Consider the following 24,656-nt stretch of genomic DNA (forward strand, 5'->3'; position numbering starts at 1 on the left):
TTCATTAAGCTCATCAACTCTAAAATCTCCTTTCCCAGACTAACACCCAGCAGGAATCTCCTTGAAGTCAACGAGGCGTGGGCAACATCAACAGGCTGAGAGCCTCAAAGGCGGCCACAATCTCACCAAAATAATTTCAGCCCTGCAGAACTTGTTTCGTGCACCCAAAATGGATTGTTTTCACAGACACAAAGCTACCCAGGTTGCCTCTGTGCTGAGTTAGAGAGGAGAAGAGGAAAAAGTAGTTGGGTTTTATGTATTCAGCCCTTGAAGTGATGGAAAGGACTATCAAAGAACGGAGAAAGGCTTTTATCATCCATTTTTTAAAAGCATGAATCTACCTGCAAAACACCAAAGGCTCGAAATGGCCAGGTGAGCCAACCCAGGACCTTCTTGCTTCTTTTTGGTTGAGAAGGTTCAGGGCCAGGGAGATCCTGAAATGGACTTTCTTCCTTGAAAATTAAAGAACACGTTCCTACCTAATTGTGTGATTCCAGGAACTGACTCCAAGGAAAACACGCAACCAATGCAAGACTCATGATAGAATCATGGCAACTCCGTCACCCAGCACTGGCATTTTGGAGGTTGCTCAGAGAATTTTGCATCCAACTGCCCCATAAGCACCTTGGAAATACCAGTTGCAGAGGAGGCTTAACAGTTTTCCTCTCCAGCTTCATAAGACGGGAGCGATGAACTCAGTGGAGCCTTCCTTGATCTGCAGCACAGCACTGCTTAAAGTGTGGTCCTTCTGTAAACAAAAGAAAAAGCCTCATTTCCCCGATTAATGTCTCCAAACAGCCTCAGAGGGGGAGTGAAAATTGTGCCACCTGCCATCTCCCTGACATTCCAATCCAGGTGGCACGTTTCCACCAGTGGCACGAGTCACACCTCCGCTGAGACATGGCTTCAGACGAGACCTTTGGAAGAGCCTGTGCCACGAACCTGCCAGCTTGGCCAAGACAGGGAATAACACATGGAGTGGATGTAAACTCTGATGGCTTCCCACCCCTCGCATTGGCTCTGCCGGGCTGACACCTGTGAAGATCAGGAAATCCCCCTGTAGCCCCCAGTGGTAGCTGGGAATTGCTGACTCTGCAAGACAAGCTTGGTCAGAAATAGTTGATTTCTACCTTTCAAGCCCAACCAGCCCGTAATAACGAGAGGCGCAAAAGCAAATCCGGGGTGCATTCTCAGGATGTGATGAATGTGTTCACGTAGTTTGTGTCTGCAGAGAGACTACAGCAGTACCAACCTCCCTGCTATTCACCCTCTGCTGATTCATCCCTGCTCCAAAGGACGGCAGCAACACTGCCCTTGCTCTTTTCAGAGGAACCTGGGGGGATCAGGAGGAACTGGCACTGTCATTGGTATGTCTGGGAAGGGAACATTTTACCTGCAAACTTAAGATCTACCGACAGCCATAAAGGATCACCATGACCCAGGCTGCACAGAGCAGATGTTTTCCACCCCAGCTCATCTTCCCAGTTTCCAGGAGCAGATTGGAGGAGGCCACACCGCCCAGATTTGCCACATCATTATTTGGCAGGTGGTTTAATTGCAGCGCATGAAACTGAGAATACCACAGGGATGACAACGGAGCACTCCTCTCTTGCTGTGACAGTAGTCCTGCAACGTAAGCAAGGTCTCACCTACCCAGGACTGCTGTGCCCAATCACAGGTTCACTGAGCAGCACTAACTCCATCACCTCTACGGAGCAACGCAGCTGGACATGGACACTGGATCAGGCTCCTTGCTGAGCTCCTCGAGGCAAGCAACACGAAGGGTGGGGTCCCCTGCAGCCTCCCTTATTTTGCTACAATAAAAGAAAATAAAATCTCTGGGACACCCCCAGAGCTGGTGTTAATTCACCTCCAGCAAATTCTCAGACCAAATCCTAGTTCAAGTCAGCCTAGATTTCACTGGGTGGTGAGAGACAGGCCAGCCTGCAAGAGGAAGCCACCAGGAAACAACAATGGGGAGGGAACACAGCCCAAGGGACATGGAAGGTCTCATACAGGTAGAGCAAAGGACTGGAACACTGGGGCCAAGAGAAACATTCAGAGCAGGAACCAACCAGACCCGCTCCAGACCATCCTCACACAGCACACTTGAAAAGCAAACAAAGGTATCTATGTTCCAAGTGTCCCCCCACCATGCCCCTGGTCCTGCCCAACTCTCACCCTCCAAAACAGAGCTGTTCTTTTCTCCTCCTTTTCCCTAAATTTTTGCAGCACCTTATTCAGGAACAAGCAGGAAGGTGCAGGGCTGGGGCTGCGGGTTTTGTTTGCTCTAGTTTCCAGGTCTCACAGGGTGCCTTTCCCTCCCCCACAGGACCCGCATCCCAGAGAGTGCCCCGTGCTTTCAAACTCCATTACATCTCATCTGCATTCCTGCCAGGCAATGGCCCATGCTCCGGGCTGGGTGCCAGCGGCTGGGCAGCCCCCCTCCTCTCCTTCCTGCACTCTGAAATCTCCTGGCGTTCAGCAGCTCCCCACCAGCTCCTTTTCTTCCGAGGGCTGTGTTAATGAGAGCCCGGACATTGCAGAAGCCCTTGTGCCAGGCAGGGCACGGCGGCGTCTGGAGCAGAGTCAACATTTCAAGTGCTCCAGCGCTCTGCCAGGCGTTTCAGGACGTGGGATGGCTGCAGCTGGCACCACGCCCCCTGGGAGCGGGTGGTACCCAGGAAGGGAGGCACCAAAACAGTCCCACTCAATCCAGCGTGCCATCGGGAAGGCGGCTGCCTGCCATTGCCCAACCCGGGAGCTGCACCAGGTCCACAGGTGAAACGGCTGTCACAGGCAACCGCGCTCCGAGGGTGCCGGGAAGAGTTGCACAAACACCACGGTAGAAAGTCAGCGCCGAAGTGAAGCAACGTAGACTTGCAAATGAGGAAATGAGAGCCTTCATCACGCTGATTACTGGGCATGCTGGGCAAGGACAGGCAGCGAGGCAGCAGTTTGCTGTGTCACCCGCCGGAGCGCCCTGGCAGCGCTCCCACCGCTCGAGCCCATTTTAAAGGAAGACAGTTCTTCAGCCAGGAAAGCGCAGATCAATTTTTTTTTTTTTTCCAGTGTGAAAAAGCCACTTCCAGGGATGGATGCTGATGGCTGCAAGTAGATCACTGCCCAAAAACACAGGATTCATGGAGCAAAATCGCTGCGGGGCGAGGAAAGCCGGGACACGGATGCTCTCCTGCTGCTCGCTAATGAGCGCACAGGGGCCGCAGCACCACTTTGTCTCGGCCCTTTGGGCACGAACGACCCACCGCTGAGTTGGCTGGTTCAACCCCCTGAGCTCAGAGGGCTGTGACGTGCTTCTGTCTGCACAAGGGCTGTGGATGGTGTTCCCGGCACGCTCCACTGAGGACCAGTCCTACTGCACACTGGCACTGCGGGACTGCAGCAAAGCTGCTTCCACAATGAAGGCAGCGAGCCCTCCTCCTCCAGGATGAGGTACCTCTTTAAGGAAAAGCAAATAACAAATAACTGCTCAGCACTGAGCAATGGCTTGGCAATGGTTTAGTTTACACAGGCCCCCCCTATAACGCACGCACCCCTCCCAGGCAGAGGAGGGTGATGAGGAGCAGACTGTCACACAGCGCCCTCCAAGCTGGAAAAGACCAACGCTGGGGTTTGTACAGACCCGCAGCAAATGAAAAGCAAAGCTTTTCTGCTGGGCTTTAGGCACCACAACACAGCAGAGGTACCGGATCAGCAGTGGCCACAGGCACTGAGGAGGCTCGATAAACACCTGGACTTACACACCTCACGCTGCCACTCCACCCCACGTGCCCGCACGCCTGTGGTTTGGCACTGCAAGTGCTCAGCCGTCCTCTTACAGGGCTCCAGGACCTCTCACGTGCTAAAGTGGCTTGGGTTTGTTTTGTGCTGGAAAGAAAACAGCAAAGATTTAGGAAAGTCCCACCAATACGTAAAGTTTCCATGAAGAAACCTTTGCCCCATCGGCCAAGAAGTGATTGGTGCTCGGTAGCAGCAGCTCTGTGGAGCTGTAACAATCTAGGAGCCTAATTAAGGGATTCCAAACAAGACTCTCTGCAGAATTTAATTCCCAGATTGTTGGTTAGCATTAAAAATAGCTTCCCCCCCAAAATGTTTTAAACTATGAGTTTTTAAAACCCAATTTAAACAAACATGTACAAGGAGTAGTTTTTCTCCCGCAGAACACTCCTGCAATGACTGCTTAATGCTATTTTCTGTTTTTACCAACACTCGGCTTTAACAATAAGGAAATTCTAATAACGTTATGATTATAATTAAGGCAACTCTAATGGGATTTTGTGGACTGTGATTGGCATCCCAAGTACAGCATCAGGCAGAAAGGGGAACGTATAAGGGACAAATCTCCAGGACACCTTCAGAATTAGCAACCATTTGGGTAATTATAAAGCTCCATTTTATAAAAACCAGGAAACAAGATTAATTTATAAATCAGTTTATTTACAGATTTTGTTCTCTTAAAGTACATTTCAGTTACCAAAGATATTTACACTGGTGTACACAGGGACCACCCTGGTTATTTTACAATTCTTAATTACAAAAAAAAAAAGAAACCCCCAACCCCTCCACATCCTCAGGTCTGTCTACTGTGCAAAGCTGCTGTGGATGTGAACATGAGCTGAAACTGGCCCAAACCCCAAGTTACCACGTTATTTACACAGACACAGTAAACAGGTTTCTTTTCAGCATCTCCACAGCACAGTACACGGGGAGACGGAGCCTCCCGAAAGGCGGCTTTGCAAATGTGTATCAAAAGGCTCTGCAAAGTCAAGGGAAAAAAAACCTAGTAAATGCAGGTTAATTACAGTATTCCTCTTTCATCTGTATATAATCTTGCATTTAATGCTTAAATTACAAAGAAGTTTGATAGTTTGCTTTTCTCCATTTTAGTTGGTTTGTAAACACTTCAGATGCACTAAATACCTTATAAGATCCAACTGTTTCTCTGCTGAAAAGTACTGTATTTTCCTAATATTCTGAAGGTAGCAAAGGGATATGAAAGTGGGAACTGCACACAGTTCCTTGCAGAATAGTCACTTAAAAGGTCTCTATCACTGTGCTACTGAAGGTCTTCTGCAGGTACACACTTATTCAAGTATTGCAAAAAGCTAAGGCCACTTTTTCAAGAAAAGAAAGGGAACAAGATGGGATTTTTCAATCCCTCATTCCACCTTATGAGCAACAAGCCTTTTCTGAAAGACAGAAGTACTGATATCCCACAGTGCAGCTCATGGAGCGTCCTGCTGTGAGAGAGGTACTCGTGCTCCATGTCCTCACAAGCCTGGGCTTTCCCACCTGGCCCTGGGATCCTTCCCAAAATGGAGCAGCATCTCCCCAGTGATGGCAGCCACCGCCCTGGACAGCTCGTGGGTCTCAGCAAAATGTCTCAAGCCTTGAATCTTCTAACGTGGTTGCACTGAGATAACCAGACCCAGGAATATCATCTTGTTCTTATAAAGGGGAAGTTGGGGAGAGAAGCAGAGAATTCAGCCTGTTTGTGGGACCCCAGGCTTCCCCATATCTCCTTGTTACCAGCCCAACCCAGACCAACCACTGCAATGATCAGCCCACGAGTACTCAACCCACTCGAGGTTTTGAACAAACACTCAACTCAAAGCAACTCAACACACTTGAGGTATTGAGAAAGTAATTCATATACGTTCTTTTTAGGGTTGCTCCTAGCAAGGATTGCTACCAAAAATAAACGGTGATGTCTGCAAAGGAATAAAGCCATTAGTTAGACACAGCTTCCTTCCAGCCAAACAGCTGTAAAAACAGTTACTGCTTCTGTTGAGGGTTCTAAAGCCAGCAGTTTATACCTGTATAAACAGGTATACAATCTCCAACAGACTGCAGTACCTTGACAGGCCCGACTGTACGACCTCCTCCCTGCTGTTGGACAGACCAGAAACACCCCACAAATCCCTCAGAATGGCCAAAAAGCCTTGGGCATGCAGGGCAACCTTCTCAACCCTGACCATGGTATCTACAGAACAGAACCTAATCTCATGCTCCAGGTGCAAACCTACACTGCAGGTTTCTGCCCTCTTTCCTTAATTGCTACCTATAAAAATAGCAATCCTTGCTACTGAAAAGATACACCCAGGAAAGGGAATCTGAGGTGGTGACCCAACCAGTGACACCATGCTGGTTAAATCTAGCAGCTTTAGTTTGCTTCTGTCTTAAGAGCTTCCTGGTTCAGCATCATGACATTTTACATGGACAAATGAATCACTCAAGAAAAAAAGCTGAGCAATGCTCGACCAGACTTCCAGCCAGCCAGAAGGGCCACCACTGCGGGACAGACATGCATATGCCCATTGGATGTGCCCCTATCCACCACTACCTCCTCCTTCTCCTTCCACTCATTAAGCTCCCATGGATATGGCTCCCCATTAACTCACGAGTGAGGGTGCTGGCAACACTACATCTGAGAATCTGCATGGACCTCTGGCAAATCCAACATTTCCCAGTGCTGTCCCTGAAGAATTACCAGCTGTGTGTCATCGTGCAAAATGCAAATATTCCAATGATAGCTTTCAAAAAAAAAACCCAAACATTAAACAACCCAACCGAAAAAAAAAAGGTGGAAAAGAGAAACCAAACTGGAGCAGCAGCAGAGGTGTGCACAGTGGGGAGCCCAAGAACCAAGCAGGTGAACAAAATGGTTGAGATCTCCCCGCCACGTCTGTTGTGGGCCACAGCATCTCTGGGGCACCTCTGAGGCTTCAGCATCTTTCTGCACTCCAGCATGTCTGGAGAATCCGACTTTCCTCTGGGTCTTGTCCCAGGTTAGCAAACAGGGACATCCACTATTAAGGCATCAGAGTTCGACCCCAGATTGTCCGTGTTCCTCCAAGAAAAACACAAGGACGGGAGGAACAGGTTAGGAACAAGCACTCAGCAGAAGGACACTGCAGTTGAATCCAGCACCAAACCAACCAGGTAACAGCTGCCCATGGTGCAGAAGTTCTGGGAAAGGAAGGAAACAGATGGAGCTGGGAATTTTCACATCATTTTTCAGCTCAGCGCCCTCAACTCTCCATTGTCTCCGAACCAGGTGTGGTGAAACTCCACTCCTAGTCCTTGGTCACTGAGGTTTGGTTCTTCTCGCCTTCACCCCCCCCTCGTATCTGCCTCGAGAAGCTGGAGGTTTTGTGCGAAGAATATGGGACTTTGGAAGTCTCCAAACCAGATGCTCTCTCAAGTTCATCTGTCCCAAAACACAAGACAGTGCAGCCAACTGCACAGGACACTCTCCTATAACCCACTTAATAAATTATCTGAAAATAAATAAAAAACCCACAAGCACAAAACATGCAGACAGTCAAGCACCAGACACCGCTTTCTTTGGTGAATACTCTCTGTTCTCTAAATTGTTCAAGTAACAGCTTCTCCAACTTATTAGGTGACAGTGAGGGAGAAAGCTGAGGGATTGAAGGCCAAATTTTTTGTGAGGAAACATTTTCCACTCCTGCATGTCTCGTGCCTGAGAAAATCCTGAGTATCCATTATCTGGGAGCAGCTGGTGCTCCAGGAAGAGAAGTGCTACACGGTAGGAGGAAAGTTGTCCATGGGCTCATCTTTCACACTCGACATTAGGCGGCCGTTGTCTTGCTCCGCCTCAGGACTGAAGCAAGTTACATCGGCAAAGCAGCAAGAATTCTTTACTTGTATGCAGGAAGCAACATCATCTAATCTCCCTAGACTGGGCTGGCACCATGCTTAGTACCACATCACAGAAGAAAGATGAAAACCAGCTTCACAGAGAAGTGAATTAAATGGGCTCTGGAGCAGAAGGAATTGATGCACATTGTTAGGGCTGCAGGAGAAGAGGTGTTAAGGTTATAACACTGTTCAGTACGGTAAGTCTCCACTGATGACCAAAACCTGACCAAATTGTTGCTTCTCCAAATTACTCACATTTCTAAAGACAAGTTGAGTACTGATGGCTGACAGCCATTCCAGCAAAACAGCCAATATCCCAACTCAACCCAACCCTTTCAGGGAACAAGCCGAACACGTCAAAGCCCCAGGCTGGGGCCCCAGACAGCCGCTGACAGTTCTGTGCTATAAATGCATTGGCACACGAACAGTCTTGAGCACTCCACAAAGCAGCCTCGAGTGAGGGATCAGCTTGTTTCAAACAATAAATCTGGAGTGAGGTCTCGAGTGGTAGCAGATGCAAGTTCAGGCTCCTTTCATCGCATCTGAACTGCCTTGAGACCCTGTGCATGGAAGTCCAGCCGCAGCAGGCGCAGGTGGAGAGCAGGTCAGGGGTCAGGGAGGCCCTGACTCCGTGGTTCTGCAGCTCTGAGCTCACTCCAGCACTGTCAGACAAGCAGCAGCCTCCGCTGTTTCTCGTTTATCTGGTTCAGCACATCAACAGTGTCTCTGATTAAGGCCTCGAAGATCCCGTCTGCCAACTGCATCTTTACACACAGCTCATCCTCGTCGTAGTTCACCCACTGCGCTTCCTCCTCGTGGAGCTCCTGCACCTTGGAGGGAGAAAGGCAATACAAACATTACAATTCTGTTGCTCTAGGATAATATCCCCTGCAAAGTTCCAGAAAGAGTCCAAAACAGTGTGTATCTGCCAACAACATATCTGTCTTTGTAAGAGATTACAGGAAACGCTTGGAATAGCAAAATGAACACAGATCCCTGTGAGCCAGGCTATTTCACTGCATGAACATTTTCTACCTTTCACTATAGCATCCATTTTAAAGGATTTCATATTCCCACACAAGTTTCACTTGAAAGAACTCAGATAATGGGATATTCTTGGCCAGCAGCAGAAGCTCTGTTAAGAGTCCCTAATTATGTTATTTGCAAGAAGCTGATTCGATGAGGTTTGAACTGCTAAGAAATGATGCAAAGGCCTTGAACGGGGGAAGAAGAAAAAGAAAAGACTTCACTGCAGTTCAGTTTAAAGAACTTTAAGGAAACAACTAACTTCTCCAATTCTTCTGCATAGGAAAATAAAATGCTGGCATATGTTTTAAGACAGCATTACAATTCATTTGCACAGTATACCCCATGCTCTGTTGGATTTGCACAGAATACTCCACGCTTCATTGGATTTGACAGCATTATCACAAATGGAATTTTGTACCATTACATTTGAAGAGTACTTATTTCCTTCTATTCCTAAATGGTTGACAAGGAAAATCCTCTTTTAGTGGTCAGTGACAAATAGGTGGTTTAGTATCAGACTGAAATATTTAATTTCATTCAGCAAATCAAGTTTTATTGAGAGCCTCCAAAACTGGACATCTCCAATTATAGTTACTAAAATTTGTCTTAGTGACTGTTTTAGTATTGCAGAGACACCCTAGCAAAGCTCAAACTTTTTGGAAAAGAAAGAATGGATGCAAACATTGCTTGCATTTAAAATGACAAAAAAATCCTGTTGAAAGCTCTTTCTCTACTCAGATTCAGCAGAAATCTCCTCTGACCATAAATCTTACACTCTGAACTCAAAATACATTTACATGGTACAAGTGGGGCAGACACCTAAACACTGCCAAACCAAGGTTAAACACACTGAAAAATCCACTAACCCAGGATCAATAAGTAATAGTGTTGTTTTCAAAGGAGAGGACATGAACTATAGCCCAAACACCCTCTCTTCCCTTTGCCTGAAGCTAAACCTCCCAGAAGCTGGTCTGGTTTGAAGCTGACAGCTGCTGTAGCATAATGATGATTCAATAACCCAAGCACGGTGGGAAGCCCAAGAACAGGCTGCTATGGGAACCCCGGGGAACAGGCACTGCTGCAGGGCTTGCAGCCATTCATGAGGCCTCAGTTATAAATGGGGTGTCGGTGTGACAGCTCCTTTCCTCTCTTAAGAGCTTGGGGAGAGGGGCAGGGATTTCCTGCAAACAGCTTTGGAAGAGTCAGGTTACCTGCTTACAAAGCTGTGCCAGCACAGCCAGCGCCTTTGACACAGCTGTCAAAGACAAGGCATTAATGGCTTCATTAGGCTTCTTACTAATAAGGAAAAAGTAACATTACTGGCAATCAAACTTCCAATGAGTGTTGCAGGTGAAAAAATAATGTAAATGGTAGGCTAACAAGCGGCAGATAATTGGGTGTGGGTTTGTGTGGGGGTGAATGTCTGAAAGACTCCTGAACTCTCCCACAGAAATGTGCTGCCTGCAACCTGTATGTGCTGGTTGTAAATTCTGATAAAATAAACAACAGCAGCATGCTCCAGGTCCTCCCATCAATAAAGAGGCATAAGACAGAAGGAGAAATTTGCAGACTGATCATTTGTGGTGTGTCTGCACCACAGACTATTCAGATAAGGAAAAGCAAGACGACCGGGGTCATGAAAAGAAGAGGTGGTGCCAGAAAGAATGGTTCCCTAAAAGCAGAAGTGGTTTGGGAAAGAAACCAGGGGGCCCCAAAGTGAAAAGGTGAAGATCCTTGCTGCAGGAAAGATCCTAGAAATGGGGAAAGATCCTGAAGATGAAGGATGTGGGTGGAGACAAGCGCTGGGGGACGTCCAGGGACCTTGACCGATGACGTCCAAGGCTGGTAACTGGGAGCAGCTGCACGATTCTGACTGATGTGATTTTCTGCCTGACCCTCCCAGGCCAGCAGCCACCTCACACCGCTAAAAAGTGAAGACAAAGACCTAGAGAAGGTACTTGATCCAGGCAGGGAAAGGTTGGATGTTTAATAGCAGGAGAATGATGAAGACAGGAAAACAGTATTGTGATTAATTTTCTCTTGCCTCTATCATTCCCCTCTCTCTCAGAGGCACAGTGCACAATTTCCTCTGGCATTAGGAGGACTTCCTCGAGCATACTTTTGGAAAACTGAGAGAATGTGCAATTCAGAGCTGCAGGCAAGTCTTGTTTATAGTGTATTCAGAACACGTGTGGACACTGCCATGCTGGCTGCAGCCATCTGAGCCAAAGCAGTTGTGACTCCTTTGTCTGGGAAAGGTTTGATCCACTCCTTGTGTTACCACAAAGTGCTCCTAAGCAATGGAGACAGTTTGCTTAATATCTGACAACTATCATGGCTTTCATGGAAATGGGCTTTGCCTTGTGTTCAGTACTTGCCCAGCATTTAAGTTCCTGCACACTGTCATGACAAAAGTAAAACTGCACCAGGAAGTAAGAGCTCTATACCAGAGAGACACTGCACTTGGGCAAAGTCAGGAGAACTAGAGTTTTAATGAAACTGAATTCCATGCTACAGGAAAAGATAAATAGTGATGCAATGCAGAAGGCTCTGTGAGTTTTTTTTTTTTTCTCTGTGCACTTTTTGTTTTAAAACAGAAAGAAAGAAGGAGGCATACATGCAAAAGGAAAATCAGGAGACAGCATGGTCACACAATCCTGCTGACCATCTGATAAATGTCACAGCACCAAAAAAAACCCACTTAAAGTAATATAATCAGAGTGAGTTGGACTGTTTCAGTTTCTGGAGGTTCATGTTCAAAACCATGAATATCTCCAAAATAAATGACATTTAAGGAGTCACTAGACCATTTGGGAGACTGAAAAGAATAAAAACCCAGATATAAACTAGTGCCTTGGAAGAATGCCAGCAGGAGGAAGGCAGGCAGGTGCATTCTCAGAGCTCTCAGTGTGCCTGGAAATCTTAAGACACTCAACTGAGCACACAAGCAGGCTTTGAGACTCTTCTTACTGTGCACTCCCCCTGGGTTTAGATCTGGGGTGCTGCAGAAATGGGATTTCCGAGTAAGCCAGTTTGGTAGAACAGCCCTGCTTTGTTGCAGAGTTGCTGCATAGAAAGAAACATTCTGGGTCTTAAGTCAACAGGTCAGAAGATCAAGTACTTTTCAGCACTCTGTTGGCAGCTCCTCAGGTGTGAAAACTAAACACATAGATTAGGCAGTATCCTGTGAGCTGTGCTTTCTCAAGTTCCAGATAAAAGGAGCTGGCAGGGAAAGCAATGCCAGAGTTTGTTTTAGCCCCACACAAACAGATCAGCACAGGGAGTTCTGGCTGAAGACCCAAGTGGGAAAAAAACCAGTGGAAACAACCTGAACTTAAATAAGGAGATATGAGGGGGTTTGCTGTAGTTTAAAAACATGTTTTGGAAGGTGCAGGCAGCCCTGATGTACCGAAATGCAGCACCTACCTACATTTGACATTCTCCACACAGCACAGACTGCACACACGTCATAAAGGAGCAACATGAAGGGACATAAGAGGAGGAAAGCAAACACCTGGACATTCCCTTCACTTGATTTTAAACAAAGCAGCTTTTCATAAATGTGAACATCCCGTACTTGTTTACTGAAAGCCAAGATTTGCAGTAAACGTTAGTAACCTGAGCAACTATCCAGCAGATCAGAGAGATCCCTGAAGGCATCCCAATACAAATGCTTTCTGAAGACAGAGATGACTGATCAAAGGTGATGCAAAAAGGACAAGAGGAAGATGGCTTTTTTTGTCACTGGCACTAAAACATGGCTGCATATTGGTGACACCACATTGGTGTCAATGCTGGGAAAGTGCAGCCGAAAGCGAAAGTGCAACTAAAGGTGCAGGGATTGGAGGAAGCAGCAAACCTAAAGGCAGAGCAAGGATACAAAGGACATCCTGTTCCCCCTTAGTTCCCAGCAGGTGTGACAGCTGACTGTGGTCACCCACAGGTCCCAGCATGCCCCTTCCCCACAAGGCTGAACCTACCACGGGGAATTGGGTTTAGTAAAATAAACCCAAAAGGACACACCCAGGGATAATCAGGGAGAGAGTAAGTTGGGTAAAATAGCCTGGCATTGGTTTCTGTGCCCAAAGAAGAAATAGAAGTCATGCCTAGCTCTTGGATCAGGCAATATTAGACAGTCAGCATGTTCAATCCTCTCAAAGTCACTAAAACACACAGGTTGTCTCCACAGAAAATTGTCAAGGGATGTTTTCATTTTAAGGTTAATTTTACTTAAAGGAGAGGTGAAGAAACTGTGCTCAAAGCTTAAATGCAACTAGCAGAAGCATAAGAATGTTCATTTCTGCTTTAAAAAGATCACGTTTTATTTTAACAGTCATTGTCTTTACCAGCAGCAAAGTAATGTGGAGAATCAATCAGCTCATGTATGTACTCATATGACATCCCCTGCACATTGTGTGCTGGCTAAATACCCAGCAAAACTTGAATAAACCATTTTCAATTGTGACTTTTAAGGAAGCTTCTACAGCACTTAAATCTACCAAAAAACTCTCAATTTCCCTTTCAGGAATTTGGAAAAATCCCAAACTGACCTCTTGGTTTAGGGCTACACTGTGAGTTACTAGGGAATAGGCAGCAGGTCTTGCACTGACCTGTATATCCACTTCTGGCCTTGGATTTGTGTTACTACTGAACCCACGACTTTAAGTACAAGTTGGGGGCTGATAAGGAGACAGAGAAAGCTGTCCAGATACTTCATGTTTTATAGAGACTTTTAATAAAATAGGGCAAGGGAAACTGAACACTATTTCCTTAGGTTTTCAGTTAGAAGTTTCTCTGGTAGTGTCTCACATTACAGTACAAATTTGTTAGCAATGCCACTGAGACTGCCTTATTTCCTAAAGCATGGCATTCTGCAGCCTTCACAGAGTTATTCCCAGTCTTCAGTTAAAATTTCATTACCATATTCTTGTGAGAACAAAATAAAATTAAGCACATTATTTATTAAGCCAAACTTGTAAGAGCTTCATTAATCTTTGATGTCTGGGTCTGCATCTAAATCACAGACCGAATTCTGAACTTCAAACTTATTTCACCTGAAGCACTTTGGATGCCTTCAACTAGAAAAAATTTTTCCAGTCAGGAATCTTTCTAAGTATGTTGCAAAGAAATTAGGTAGTTAGTACTCAAGCACAGTAGCTCTATTATTAGTTCTCTTGGGGATCTAAACATGGATCTTTTTCTTTTTTTGTGCACATTTTCATAAGCTCCATATCCCAGAATCAAGCCTATCAGGATGTATTGGGACCTATACATAGGTATTCTATTTACATACAATTAAACCCCTGGGAAAAACTCTGTGTTGGAAACCTCCCAGTGATGGCCAATTAAAAGACCACACGACCCATGACTCCAAGTTACTTATATGTGCATGTGTGGAATCAATTTCAGGTACAATTAAGTGAAGCACAGCATTAATGACGACTCATATTCCCAAGCAGAACCTTCACTATCATTACAGCCAATAAAGATGTTAATCATCCTGCAATACAACCCAACAAGTAACTTTCAAAGACCAGTACACAGCCAGACATGCTCCATCTTAGGCAGTTTTAACACTGAACTGTCTCTGCCCCAGTGGCAGCTGCATTTGCTAGTTCAATTAAGTTCTTTGTACCACCGTCTCCAATTAAATATTACTTCAGAATAAAACTATTTTAAATTAAAGTAAAAGAAAAAAAAAAACATATTCCCTTCCAAAAGAAAAGGTTTAGTGAAATAACTCAGTGTTTCCCTCTGTAAATTCGTGCTTTAAACTTTTAGGAGTGAGCAAATTTATACTCCAGTCAAATCAGTAGGCAGAATTCACTCAAGTCACCTTAACTCACTGGCACGGGACCCACCCCCTGTAATACCTCATGCACACTTTGTATCCTTTAAACAGCATGACTGAATACTGAAAATACACTCATGCCACATTTCAGCCTGGTGGAAGTACCTGACATGACTGCCTATTTTCATTCACTTACTAGTATATGATCCACTCGGTCGCGTTTCTTCCGCCCAAATTTCATCATCTTCTGCCAGTCTGTTTTGTGATTAGGCTCCTTCCTCAGGCTGAACAACTTCAGCACTTCAGCTGCAATGAAGCTCTACAGAACAGTAAAGGTGAGATTTATCACATCTGAGCTAAGAAATGAAAGGTATGCACAAAGTACTTCCCCTAAAAAGTCACTTTATAAAATGGAGAACACCCTTCTGTTTAGCTCAGAGACACAGTGTATGCATCAAAGTTACACTGGAAGTCTCTCAGGCAGCATTACACAGGCAGGACAATTATTAAACTCAGAAGCTGGGGGCAAAAAAAAGGCACTGACTGCTGTAGCAATCATGAGAACAGAAACTTCCAATTCAACAGCACACAAACAGAAGGTTCTGACAAATCACTTTATGGGAGAATATTAAAGAAAAGGAGGGTGGCCATTTGGTGTCCTTGTCCTGTGCCCCTGCTGTCCCCTGCCACACGCTTTTGAAAGTCTTCTCCACTAACAGAGTGATCTAGACACTATTTCTGTCTTTTCTAGACAGTTAACATGCTTTATCTTCAGCAGGTTAATCAAAATATTGCCAACCCCTCCTCAATTTCAGAAGAAATAGTACAGGTGGAAGTCTTCATTTATGTCCTGATAAGCCATATGGAAGGTTCTCATTTGAGTGCTTTCAGGGAGACAGTTTTTTCACAAATGTCCAGCCCCAAAAATTCAACCTAGGTTCAGTCAGGCTTTAGCTTTTTGGGGTTTTGTCCTTTCTTAAGCATTACCGTCATTAACAGGAGATCTCCTCTGGTTTGCTAAATACAATGCCCTCACCAGTCAGATTTTGGGTTCCTCTGGGCAAATCCTGCTGTCCTCAGCGAGGCTGGCACAGGTGTGTATGTATGTCTGAGTAAAAAATCCATCTCATCCCATTTGGCCCAACCCTACCACTGGATCCATTCCAATTTAGCCATACAGAGTTCCATGGAAATCTGCTAAAGCAGCAGCCTGTCAGCATACCAATTTTATAAGATCAAGGTCATCCTGGCAATTCTACACAGAGGACTAAGGTTTAAAAGCAACCAATAACAGCCAAAAGGACAGGGAGGCAAATCTGCTGAGTAAAAATGGATCATTTTGACAAATACCCTTTCAGGTTTGCAATCTCCTTTCTTTTCTGAATCCATCTCTTGCTGGATTCATCTGTTATGATCTAACACTTCAGGTAAGTGCTAGTACAATGTTTTTCACCTCACTGTCCATGCACAGCAAAGATTTCTTCCTACCTTGATTTCATCCAGATCATTTGGATCTTTGACTCGGCGAAAATAAGCAGATGCAATCCTACACGGTTTCATCCAAATCGGCTGATTTAGATTAGGATCCTCAGCAAAGATTTCCCCGAAGATCTCCCTTGTTAAATCAAATACCACCTTAACAAAGAAAGAAGTAAAAGTTACGGCTTCTGTTGCCCATGGTAAACGTTCAAAGGGCAAGACCAAGATGCTTGAAGGCTGTACCTTTTTATAAACCTGCTTGTTTATCGTGTCCGTGTCCTGCTCCTGGAGGGAACCACTAAGGTCTGAACGAAGGCTGCAGCTTTGAAGATCGTGGCCCAGCTCCCTGAGCTTCCAGAGTTCCTCAGCTGCTGCATGGACCATACCTTCCACCTCCACTGCAGTGTGAGGGACTGCCAGGGGCTCCTCACACGGCTTTGTCGGCACCTTCTGCAGTTCCACCTGGGGCAGCACTGCCGGCTCCTCGGCTTCCTTCTGCTGGAGCTTACGGGAACTCAGGCCATAGTCCTCATCAAACCAGTCTTGATCATCTCCCAGCACACTCAGGAACTCACGGTTGAGCTCCAGCTCTGCCAGTCTCTTGGCAAGCTCTTCCTGACCACTGGCACCAAACACTGGGCTCTCCTGTGAATTAAGATCCACAGAATAAATATGAAAGGGTGTCACACCATTGTCTAACTCAGCTTATGTTTTTAAATGCTTTACTGATGTAGTTGGCAGTACATGCACAAATACTCAGGCAAATTAAGAAAAAGCTCACAGGAAAATTAAGAATGTTTTGAATCAAATACCTGGGGTTCCTTGAATACTTTCAGGGGGTTCCTACAGAGCTTAAAAGGCTGAGCATTCTGCTCACTGTTTGTCCTAATGTTTACCTGTTTATGAAAGACTGACTGGTTTAAAGACTGATAATGGGACACAACTTTTCATTTCACTCACCAGCAGTCTCAGATCTAAATCAACAGCCTAAAACCTTTTAGCAGGTGATGGCTGTTTCAGTGATGAAGTAGTGCCCACTGGTGAAACAGGCTGAAGCTTTCAGTGGTGACCAAGTACTGAGATCCCTGGCAAAGCAGACAAGTTTGCTGAGAGCTCTAGCAGAAAGGACAAGTCCTATATCTGTACCATTAATGGTTATTCTGGGGAAGCCTGAACTTCCACTACTCATCATATATTAGTTCAGTGGATAGGGCAGGCTGACACCTAAATGACCTCAACAGCAACTAATTATGTTTGAGAATGACTCTTTCATATTGAGAATAGATAGAAGTAAGTTTAGAGTCTATTTTGCCATTTTTAGAATAAAAACTGAGGGTAAAGATTAAAGACAAATTGAATGTGGAAGCAGAATGCAACTTAAAAGAAGTATTTTTCACTTTCATGTGCCCAACTGTGTCTTTCAGCCTGTGTGGCTACCAAAACAAGCCATGCACTGGGATACACAGGAACTTGTAAGACATATACATACAGGTAATCTCCACATCGTCCAACAGAACTTGGGAGAAAACCTGGTGCCACACAAAATGCCTTGGATTCAATCATTACCAGTCAAAGAACAATCAGCTCTTAAAATCAGTGCAAGATGTCTGTTACTCACTGGTCTGGGACACATGTCTGGAGAGGAAAGTTCTTCTCTGTCATCTTCCAAATCAGAACTTAGGAAGAAGTTATTCAGTCCATCTGGAATCTGCTTTTCAACCTGCTGGGATGGGCTACTGGATTCCTCCTTCACATCACAGAGCTCCTGGTTGCTGAGCTGTATTTTCTCATTCCTGACCTTCTTTATTTGCTGTAACTGATTGACTGTGTCTTTCACAAAATCTCTAAGTAGGCTGTCAGTCAGCAAACTGACCTTTTCCAGTTGGTCTTTTGACTTTTCTTCCTCTCTGAGTGGCAGTTTGAGCTGTGCTTCTAACTGGTTCTTTTCTTTTGTCAGCAAATCCAGAAGTGGAGTTGCAGACTTCTCCACGACACCAGGAGAGAGATCATCTAACTTTTCAGCACATTCTTCTCCCAGTGTCTTCTGCCTTTCCAGTTTTTCAGAAAGGAAATCTGAGATGTCATCCAACTGAACAGAGGAAATCTCATCCTCAAGACTAGAAACAAGAGGAGTGTGGGTGGCCTCCTCCTTTACAGCATCCTTCAGATAATCCACCACTGATTGTTCTTGGGCAAATAAACCAGCAGCTACAGAAATCTCCTTTATGCTGTTTGCTTTAGATGACAACTCTTCATCAACCCTTTCCTCAGCTGAAGCCTCTGAAACAGCTCTATCTGCAGGAGCTTTATCCTGGGAAGAGTTCTCTATTGCATTTCTGCTCTGGCTTTCATCCTCTTTGCCAGGTTTAGGAATTCCTCTGTCTTTCTGCTCAGCTTTGTGTTGCTTCTCCAGTCTGTCATCAAAGAATGAGTCTTCATCCTTATTTGTGTCTAACTGGCTATCGATACTTTCTGTAATGTGAGAGATTTTTTGAGGAGGAGCAAAGATACCATGTTTCTCTTTGCAATCAAAGTATTTAATACCATCATAAGTTCCATCATTGTTCCCTTCAGGTTTATCCAACTCCACGCCAGCCCAAAACCCTTTGGCAAATTTAGTCAGCCCTTTGAATCGCAATGTTCCAGGCTGGACTTTACTCACGAGTACTCTGTCACCAATGTTGAAATTTGACAAACTATCTGTTTCTTCTGTGATTCCAACAGGGGCCCACAGAGGGGACCCGGTAGGGGACTGTTCCAGCTCCACATCTCTGCGTTCGGTGTTTTTCATAAGTTCAGTCGGGGACTTGAGTTCCAGCAGCCTCTCTGAATGCATGCTGCCAGAGAGAGACCTGTCACTGAGGCACTCACTGATCTCACCATCGCTGCCCAGGCTGGTGGATCTGCTCCTGCTGGCCTGTGTGTGCTGGGACTGCTCCCTCGGCGACTCCGCGTTAGCGGAGAGAAGGGATCCCTCGAAGTCACCTTTGTAACGCTCCCCAGGAGGTGTTTCTTCAGCTGACGTTTGTTTTCTGGAGGAGGATCCTTCGAAGTCATCAAGGTACGATGGCTCTTTCTGAGTAAAAAGCTGCTCTGAAGGCAGATAACCTTTTTCCTCTGCAGATTTACTGAGCTTATTAGGAGACTCCTTTACACTTGGGCCGCTTACAGCCTCTTTATCTGCCAGTCTCTGTTCTAGGATTTCTTCTGTAGCGTGAAGACTTTCCACGCCCAAATCAAACAGTTCCTTCTGAGAGTGTTTGTTTTCAGAGCAGAGGTTCAGTGAGCTCTCCTGTTCTTTATCTAACATCAACAAGACATCAGAACTCTCCAGAGTCTTAACATGAGGACCTTCACTCTCATATTCCTCTGACTTTATGGATTCCACATCTTCTGTAATCTCAGATTTATGACTAACAGCAGCCTCAACACTGGATGCGTTTACCACCTTGTTTACTGACTCAGGGGATACCCTGCTAATGTCTTTTATGTCTTTCAGAAGAGCTGATGAGGGCACACTATTTAAGGAATCACCAGATCCTGCTCTGGAACTCCTTGGTATTAGAACTGAGGCAGCTGTTCCAGAAGGTTCTCCAGCATGAATATCTGTCACAGCCACTGCCTTGGTGTGTACAGACACAGATCTTTCAGATCTTGATGACACAGCATCTTGAGGGAAAATAACAAGTGAATTTCAGCAGATTGTATAACCCACAGTTTTACTGAAAACTGCAATCATAGGCAACTAAATTAACATCAAGATTTCTGTGCTAAAAGATACAAACTGGTGCCTTGGAATATATATTTCTGGCTGCCCTATGAACATGAGGAACATTCATTCAGTTCCAGGTTCTAATGCTTTCCTTCTGATTCTGTTCCTTGTACCAGTATCCCAAGGTAAGGGCTTAGTTATTTGTTTGCAAGCCACAAATACAACCAGGATTAGAATGGGAGATAATGAATTGATAATGATAAACAGCAAAACATTGAAAAGTACAATAAAACCCCCCTATTCATGAGTTCTTCATTATTTTTCATTTCCTTACTTTCCTCAAGCGATAAAAGAACAGGAAACAAAAGGAAGGAAAAAGGTTGTCACTTAATTATGGTTTCAAACAAACCTCAGCAGGAGTAAACTAAATACTGAATATTCAGGAAACAGCAAAACTAGAATCCTACTAAATAAAAACTGTGAAAACCCAGCTTGATCATTATGGTTTTATGAAGTCTGCATCCCCTCTTAAAACCTCTTCTTGAGTCAAGAAGGAAAAGGTTAAAAAATTTTAAAACAGTCAGTCTTCAAATTCTTCATCTGTAGTTTGGTTTCTTCCAGCTACATACCTGCGTGTTCTGAAATGGATTCCAAAGATGCTCTGGATCTCTCTGATTCAGTCAGTGATTTCCAGTTTTTAGCTGTCTCAGGCCTAAAATTGAAAAAATCAAATTGCATGAATTACAGTTACACCAGAGTGTGTTGGTTTTTTTCCTTTAATAAATAAAAATGGAAATACAAGCATCTATAACACCACACCAATGATAACATAAGCAGTTTGCTTTGTCAACATACTGTGATGTTAAAAAGTAGAAATGGGGGCAGAGAGGAGAGCCTGTCAAGCCCTGGAAAGCATTTTTTTAAAAGACTAATTGAACTTTAGTCTTTTTCCCCAGACAAGAAAAAAAAAAGAGAAAAAGAAAATAAATTGGGTTATTTCTTTTTTTTTTTTTTACTTGAATGCACTAAAATTGCACCATCTGCTGGAGAAAATGAAACACTTAAAATACAGTAGGAAGTGCAGAATTCAGTTGAATTCTCTACCTTTTAAAACCCAGATTTAAGTTGCAAAGATGAACAGTTGCCTCACACAGTGCAACAGGCATAATGAGTGACCAAAACGGTAAAAGAATTCCTTCAGGTCCCTAATCCATACAAACCACCTGGCACAATTCTTGCACAACCAGGAATTATTGTTCAGAAAAAAACTTGCAAGCAGGATCTGAAAGGCTGGGCAGGACAAAAGTGAGATGTATATGATTACAGGGACAGTAGACCTTATCTATTTTGGGTCTGGTGAGAGCAGCAAATAGGTCAACAGAATACTGCTGATATCCAGTGTTTTAAGGAAGAGCAGTTACCAGCTCTCCTTTCACTAAAGCAGCAATCATCACCATTCCAGAATAATCTCAAAAAGAATGAGAAATCCCAGTTACCTATGGAGTGGTGGTGCCTTGATCTTAGGTTTTTCAGCAGCAGCTGAGGAGAGAGTTTTAATCTGAGGTTTGGCTGTTGGTGATGCCTCCAGATCCTGGCTCAGCTCTGCTTCAGTCTTCTTGATGAACTCATCATACGACTGCACATGGACAACAATCACTGCTGTTAATCTACTAAACCATAACTACAATTCAACAATCAAAACCTATTAAATTAATAAAGAATGCACTTGGTTTCTCTGTAGAACAATCCATTTAACCTTCTAAGGCTCAACAGCTGCAAATCCTAGAAATTTCAGTACTCTACTTGCAAAAACAAGGTACATGAGCATCAAACACTCTTTAATCCAAGATAGGATACTAATGTGTATAAACATACATAAGCCCCCTGAACACTGCCAGTAACCCATTAAAGATATTTTAAAAAGGAACAGCATTTTTGCCTCAAGGCTCTGGGTTTATTATCAAAAACAGTTAAATAGCCACAACAAGACCAGGACGGATGGGGCTTTAAGCAACCTGGTCTAATTGAAGGTATCCCTGCCCAAGGCAAGGGGGGGTTGGAAGGAGATGATCTTTAAGGTTCCTTCCAACCCAAACCATTCTATATTTCTATATAACAGCCCATGTTTCAATAACAATAATGTGTCTTTCGGAGCTGTTGGTATTTATCCAAGGCTAACAATCTTTTACTTCACCCTTCTTCCTACTGTTCCTAACCTCCAGTTGTTTGATCAAACTGGCTTCCTGGGCCTTCAGTCTCTCCTTTTGTCTCTTTTTCTGCTCCTTTTTCAGCTGGTAAACAACAGACTTCCTTTTCCGTAGCTCATCCTTCAGGGCCCTGATGCGTCCTTCGATGTCACTTTGATCAGAGGTGGTTTCTGAAAATGTTCAGAAAGTTTCAGTCTTTATAAACTTGCACCTCACAAAACAGTTCTGTGCAAAGCAACAAACAGACATTTAGTAAATACAAAATATGCTCAAAAATGCCAAATACTTTACTGAATATTCTAGAAAGTAAATCACCAGTATGTTTTGGTCAGCTAGCAGGAACAGCTGGACATTTTGCTAATCCACCTCATTTCTGAATATAACAAACCCCTATAATGAAGGATTCCATCATCAACAGCCAGTAAATGCAATCAAACCACTGTATTCTTTTTCCATTAACAACTGTTGTTAACCATTTAAAGAATAAAAAAAAAAACCTAAACAAAAAGAATGGAATCTCACTTGCTAATCAGGAGCACTTTGTGATGCCACTGTAATTAACAGCTCCTCCCAAACAGTAAGTGACCACTATGTAATTACAGCATTTCTTGATCAACTGGTAAGGGAAAGATCTGCACATGCTTTCATCTCTGACGACCTTGTCTACGCGTGCATCAGACTGACAGGGCAGTGACCTCATTACTACTCAGCTCAGAACATTTGTCTCTTTGCAATGGAATGATTTATTGTGAAACCAGCACCAGCCTGATCACCTTCCCACCTCTTACACCTTTCTTCAGTGTTTGAAATCAAAGACTGCAGAGACTTCATTTTACAGAAGTTTATTTTCACTGTTGCTTGCTCTACATTTCATAATGGCTTCCTTGTATGGCTGCTGAGTCAGAGCTTGAAAATAACTTTATCAAGGTGCTGAAAAGCATCACTGTGTTGCAAACTCTCTCCAGACAGAATCCCAACACAAATTAGTCAGTGTCAATACCTAGCTCTTACATACTCAGTTCTCACAGTAAGTTATCCAACTGTCACAGTCAGTACATGCAACAGAACCTCCTAATTCTTTCTCCACCAAAGACTTACTGATTCAAATAAGCAAAAAAAGCAAGAAAATGCCATCTCACTTGCTAATAAGTATTTTGTGATGCTGTGTCAAGTCCACTGTGGAAAACAAGATGTTTTAGAGGCTAAAAGCACGGAAAGGGTCAGAATAGACTTCAAAGCTGAACAGAGTGGATGATGGCACAGGAAATCCTGTAACCCACATGAGTAACAGACTGGAAGCACACCAGGGAAAGGGCTGCTGTGTACCACTTCACTTCCAGTATGTTCTCCCTCAGCATTTACTGGCAGCCAGCTTGGATAGTGGATAAAAGAGTATAAAGAGTCTGTATGGTACCTCTTGTATTTTATAGCTCAAAATGCAACCTTGGATCCTATTTTACTGCACACAGATCAAACCCTCCTCCAAAAATAAAAAGATAAGTCCTGAGGCATCCACTGATTGTGCACAAGGCAGTGCAGGTCCAAGGGGCTCACCCACACTGGCATGTAACAGAGTTGTACTGCTCCTGGAGCCAGGCTGTGCTCAGAAGGAGGTATTTTTAAATTTTAGGACCACCTTAACTGTTAACTCTTGCCTTCTTCATACCTGTTTGCAGGAACCTGCACTGCTTTCTAAAAGAAGAGATTATGTATAGAACTTGTTAGGTTAAGATCTTCTTAAGCTGAAGCTATGAAAACTGTAATGGGAAAATACTCCCACAAACCCTAATCCCTGGCAACTTCTAGGAATGTCTGTCTGCTTCTCTACAGCTATGTCTGCATTTCAAATTTACTTGTTAAAAGCAAAAGCACTGAAAAAGCAATTTAAACCCAAGTGGATATCACACTTACCTGACTGTGTCATAGATAAGGATTCATCAGACCAGTTGTGAGATGTCTGGTGAGACCTCACAGGGGAACGTAGCTGTCCACCAGTTCTGTGGCTGCCTTTGCTGGAGTCTTGCTTTGATAGAGGTATGCTGCTTCTGGGAGGAGACTATGAGAGAAGAAAAGGATAAATAAGTAATTGCAGTTTGAAAGTAGGAGATCACTGTCAGCAGGAGCCAGTTACAAGGAAAGAACAGCATGACAAGAGAACATCTCATAAACAGTGGGACTTACACAGCGATCTTAAGAATTTAATCTTTGCTAGACAATAATACAAAAACACCAAGAGCAGCAGTAGCTGACTGCTTACTCTGAGTTTAGATTTCAATAAACCTGTTTATATTATTCCATTACCACCTAAGTGAACTGACAACGCTCTGACTCACAGGTGTTCAATACATTGGTGTCATCTTATTTAGTAAAAACTAGGGCAGTAGGAACTCCTAGTAAATATATTAATGAAATTGAAAGGACCACTTCATGTAAGGGGTGCAAGATGTCATTTTAAATCAGTGAAACAACAGGGCACTATTTCTCTGAGGCCAGGTAAAAAAATTCAAAGAGCAAATATTCTTCCAAAACGCTGCTTAGTGCTTCAACATTATCCCACAAACCTTTCACACACCTTGAACATAACCTTCTGGCACATGTTAGACATTTTACCTCACCATCTTCTCATCAAATTTCCCAAGGAAGTATTTGGAATAAGTCTAGATGAGAGGGGTTTTTACCCCACAGACTCTGCATTTTCTGTCTTATTCAGCACAGAGCAAAGTTATCAGGAGGAAATTAATCAAAATTATCA

The 24,656-nt window shown here is 44.1% G+C and overlaps 1 protein-coding gene across 9 annotated transcripts in view; it reads right to left on the reverse strand.

Moving 5' to 3' along the window:
- Positions 1-4,437: 4,437 nt before the first annotated feature.
- Positions 4,438-24,656, reverse strand: part of CEP350 (centrosomal protein 350) — a 69,110-nt gene continuing 48,891 nt past the window's right edge. For all 9 annotated transcript variants that reach the window (XM_032696236.1, XM_032696239.1, XM_032696235.1 and 6 more), the window contains 9 exons: positions 23,816-23,960; positions 21,914-22,074; positions 21,194-21,333; positions 20,327-20,409; positions 17,604-19,654; positions 16,229-16,630; positions 15,995-16,141; positions 14,703-14,825; positions 4,438-8,516 (listed from right to left, as the gene is read on the reverse strand). In XM_032696236.1, coding sequence (XP_032552127.1) covers positions 8,352-8,516; positions 14,703-14,825; positions 15,995-16,141; positions 16,229-16,630; positions 17,604-19,654; positions 20,327-20,409; positions 21,194-21,333; positions 21,914-22,074; positions 23,816-23,960 — 3,417 coding nt within the window. In that variant the 3' untranslated portion in view covers positions 4,438-8,351. The remainder of the gene's footprint in view (positions 8,517-14,702; positions 14,826-15,994; positions 16,142-16,228; positions 16,631-17,603; positions 19,655-20,326; positions 20,410-21,193; positions 21,334-21,913; positions 22,075-23,815; positions 23,961-24,656) is intronic.

The sequence above is a fragment of the Chiroxiphia lanceolata genome, chromosome 9 (assembly GCF_009829145.1).
Source record: "Chiroxiphia lanceolata isolate bChiLan1 chromosome 9, bChiLan1.pri, whole genome shotgun sequence".
In the NCBI taxonomy this organism is placed as follows: Eukaryota; Metazoa; Chordata; class Aves; order Passeriformes; family Pipridae; genus Chiroxiphia; species Chiroxiphia lanceolata.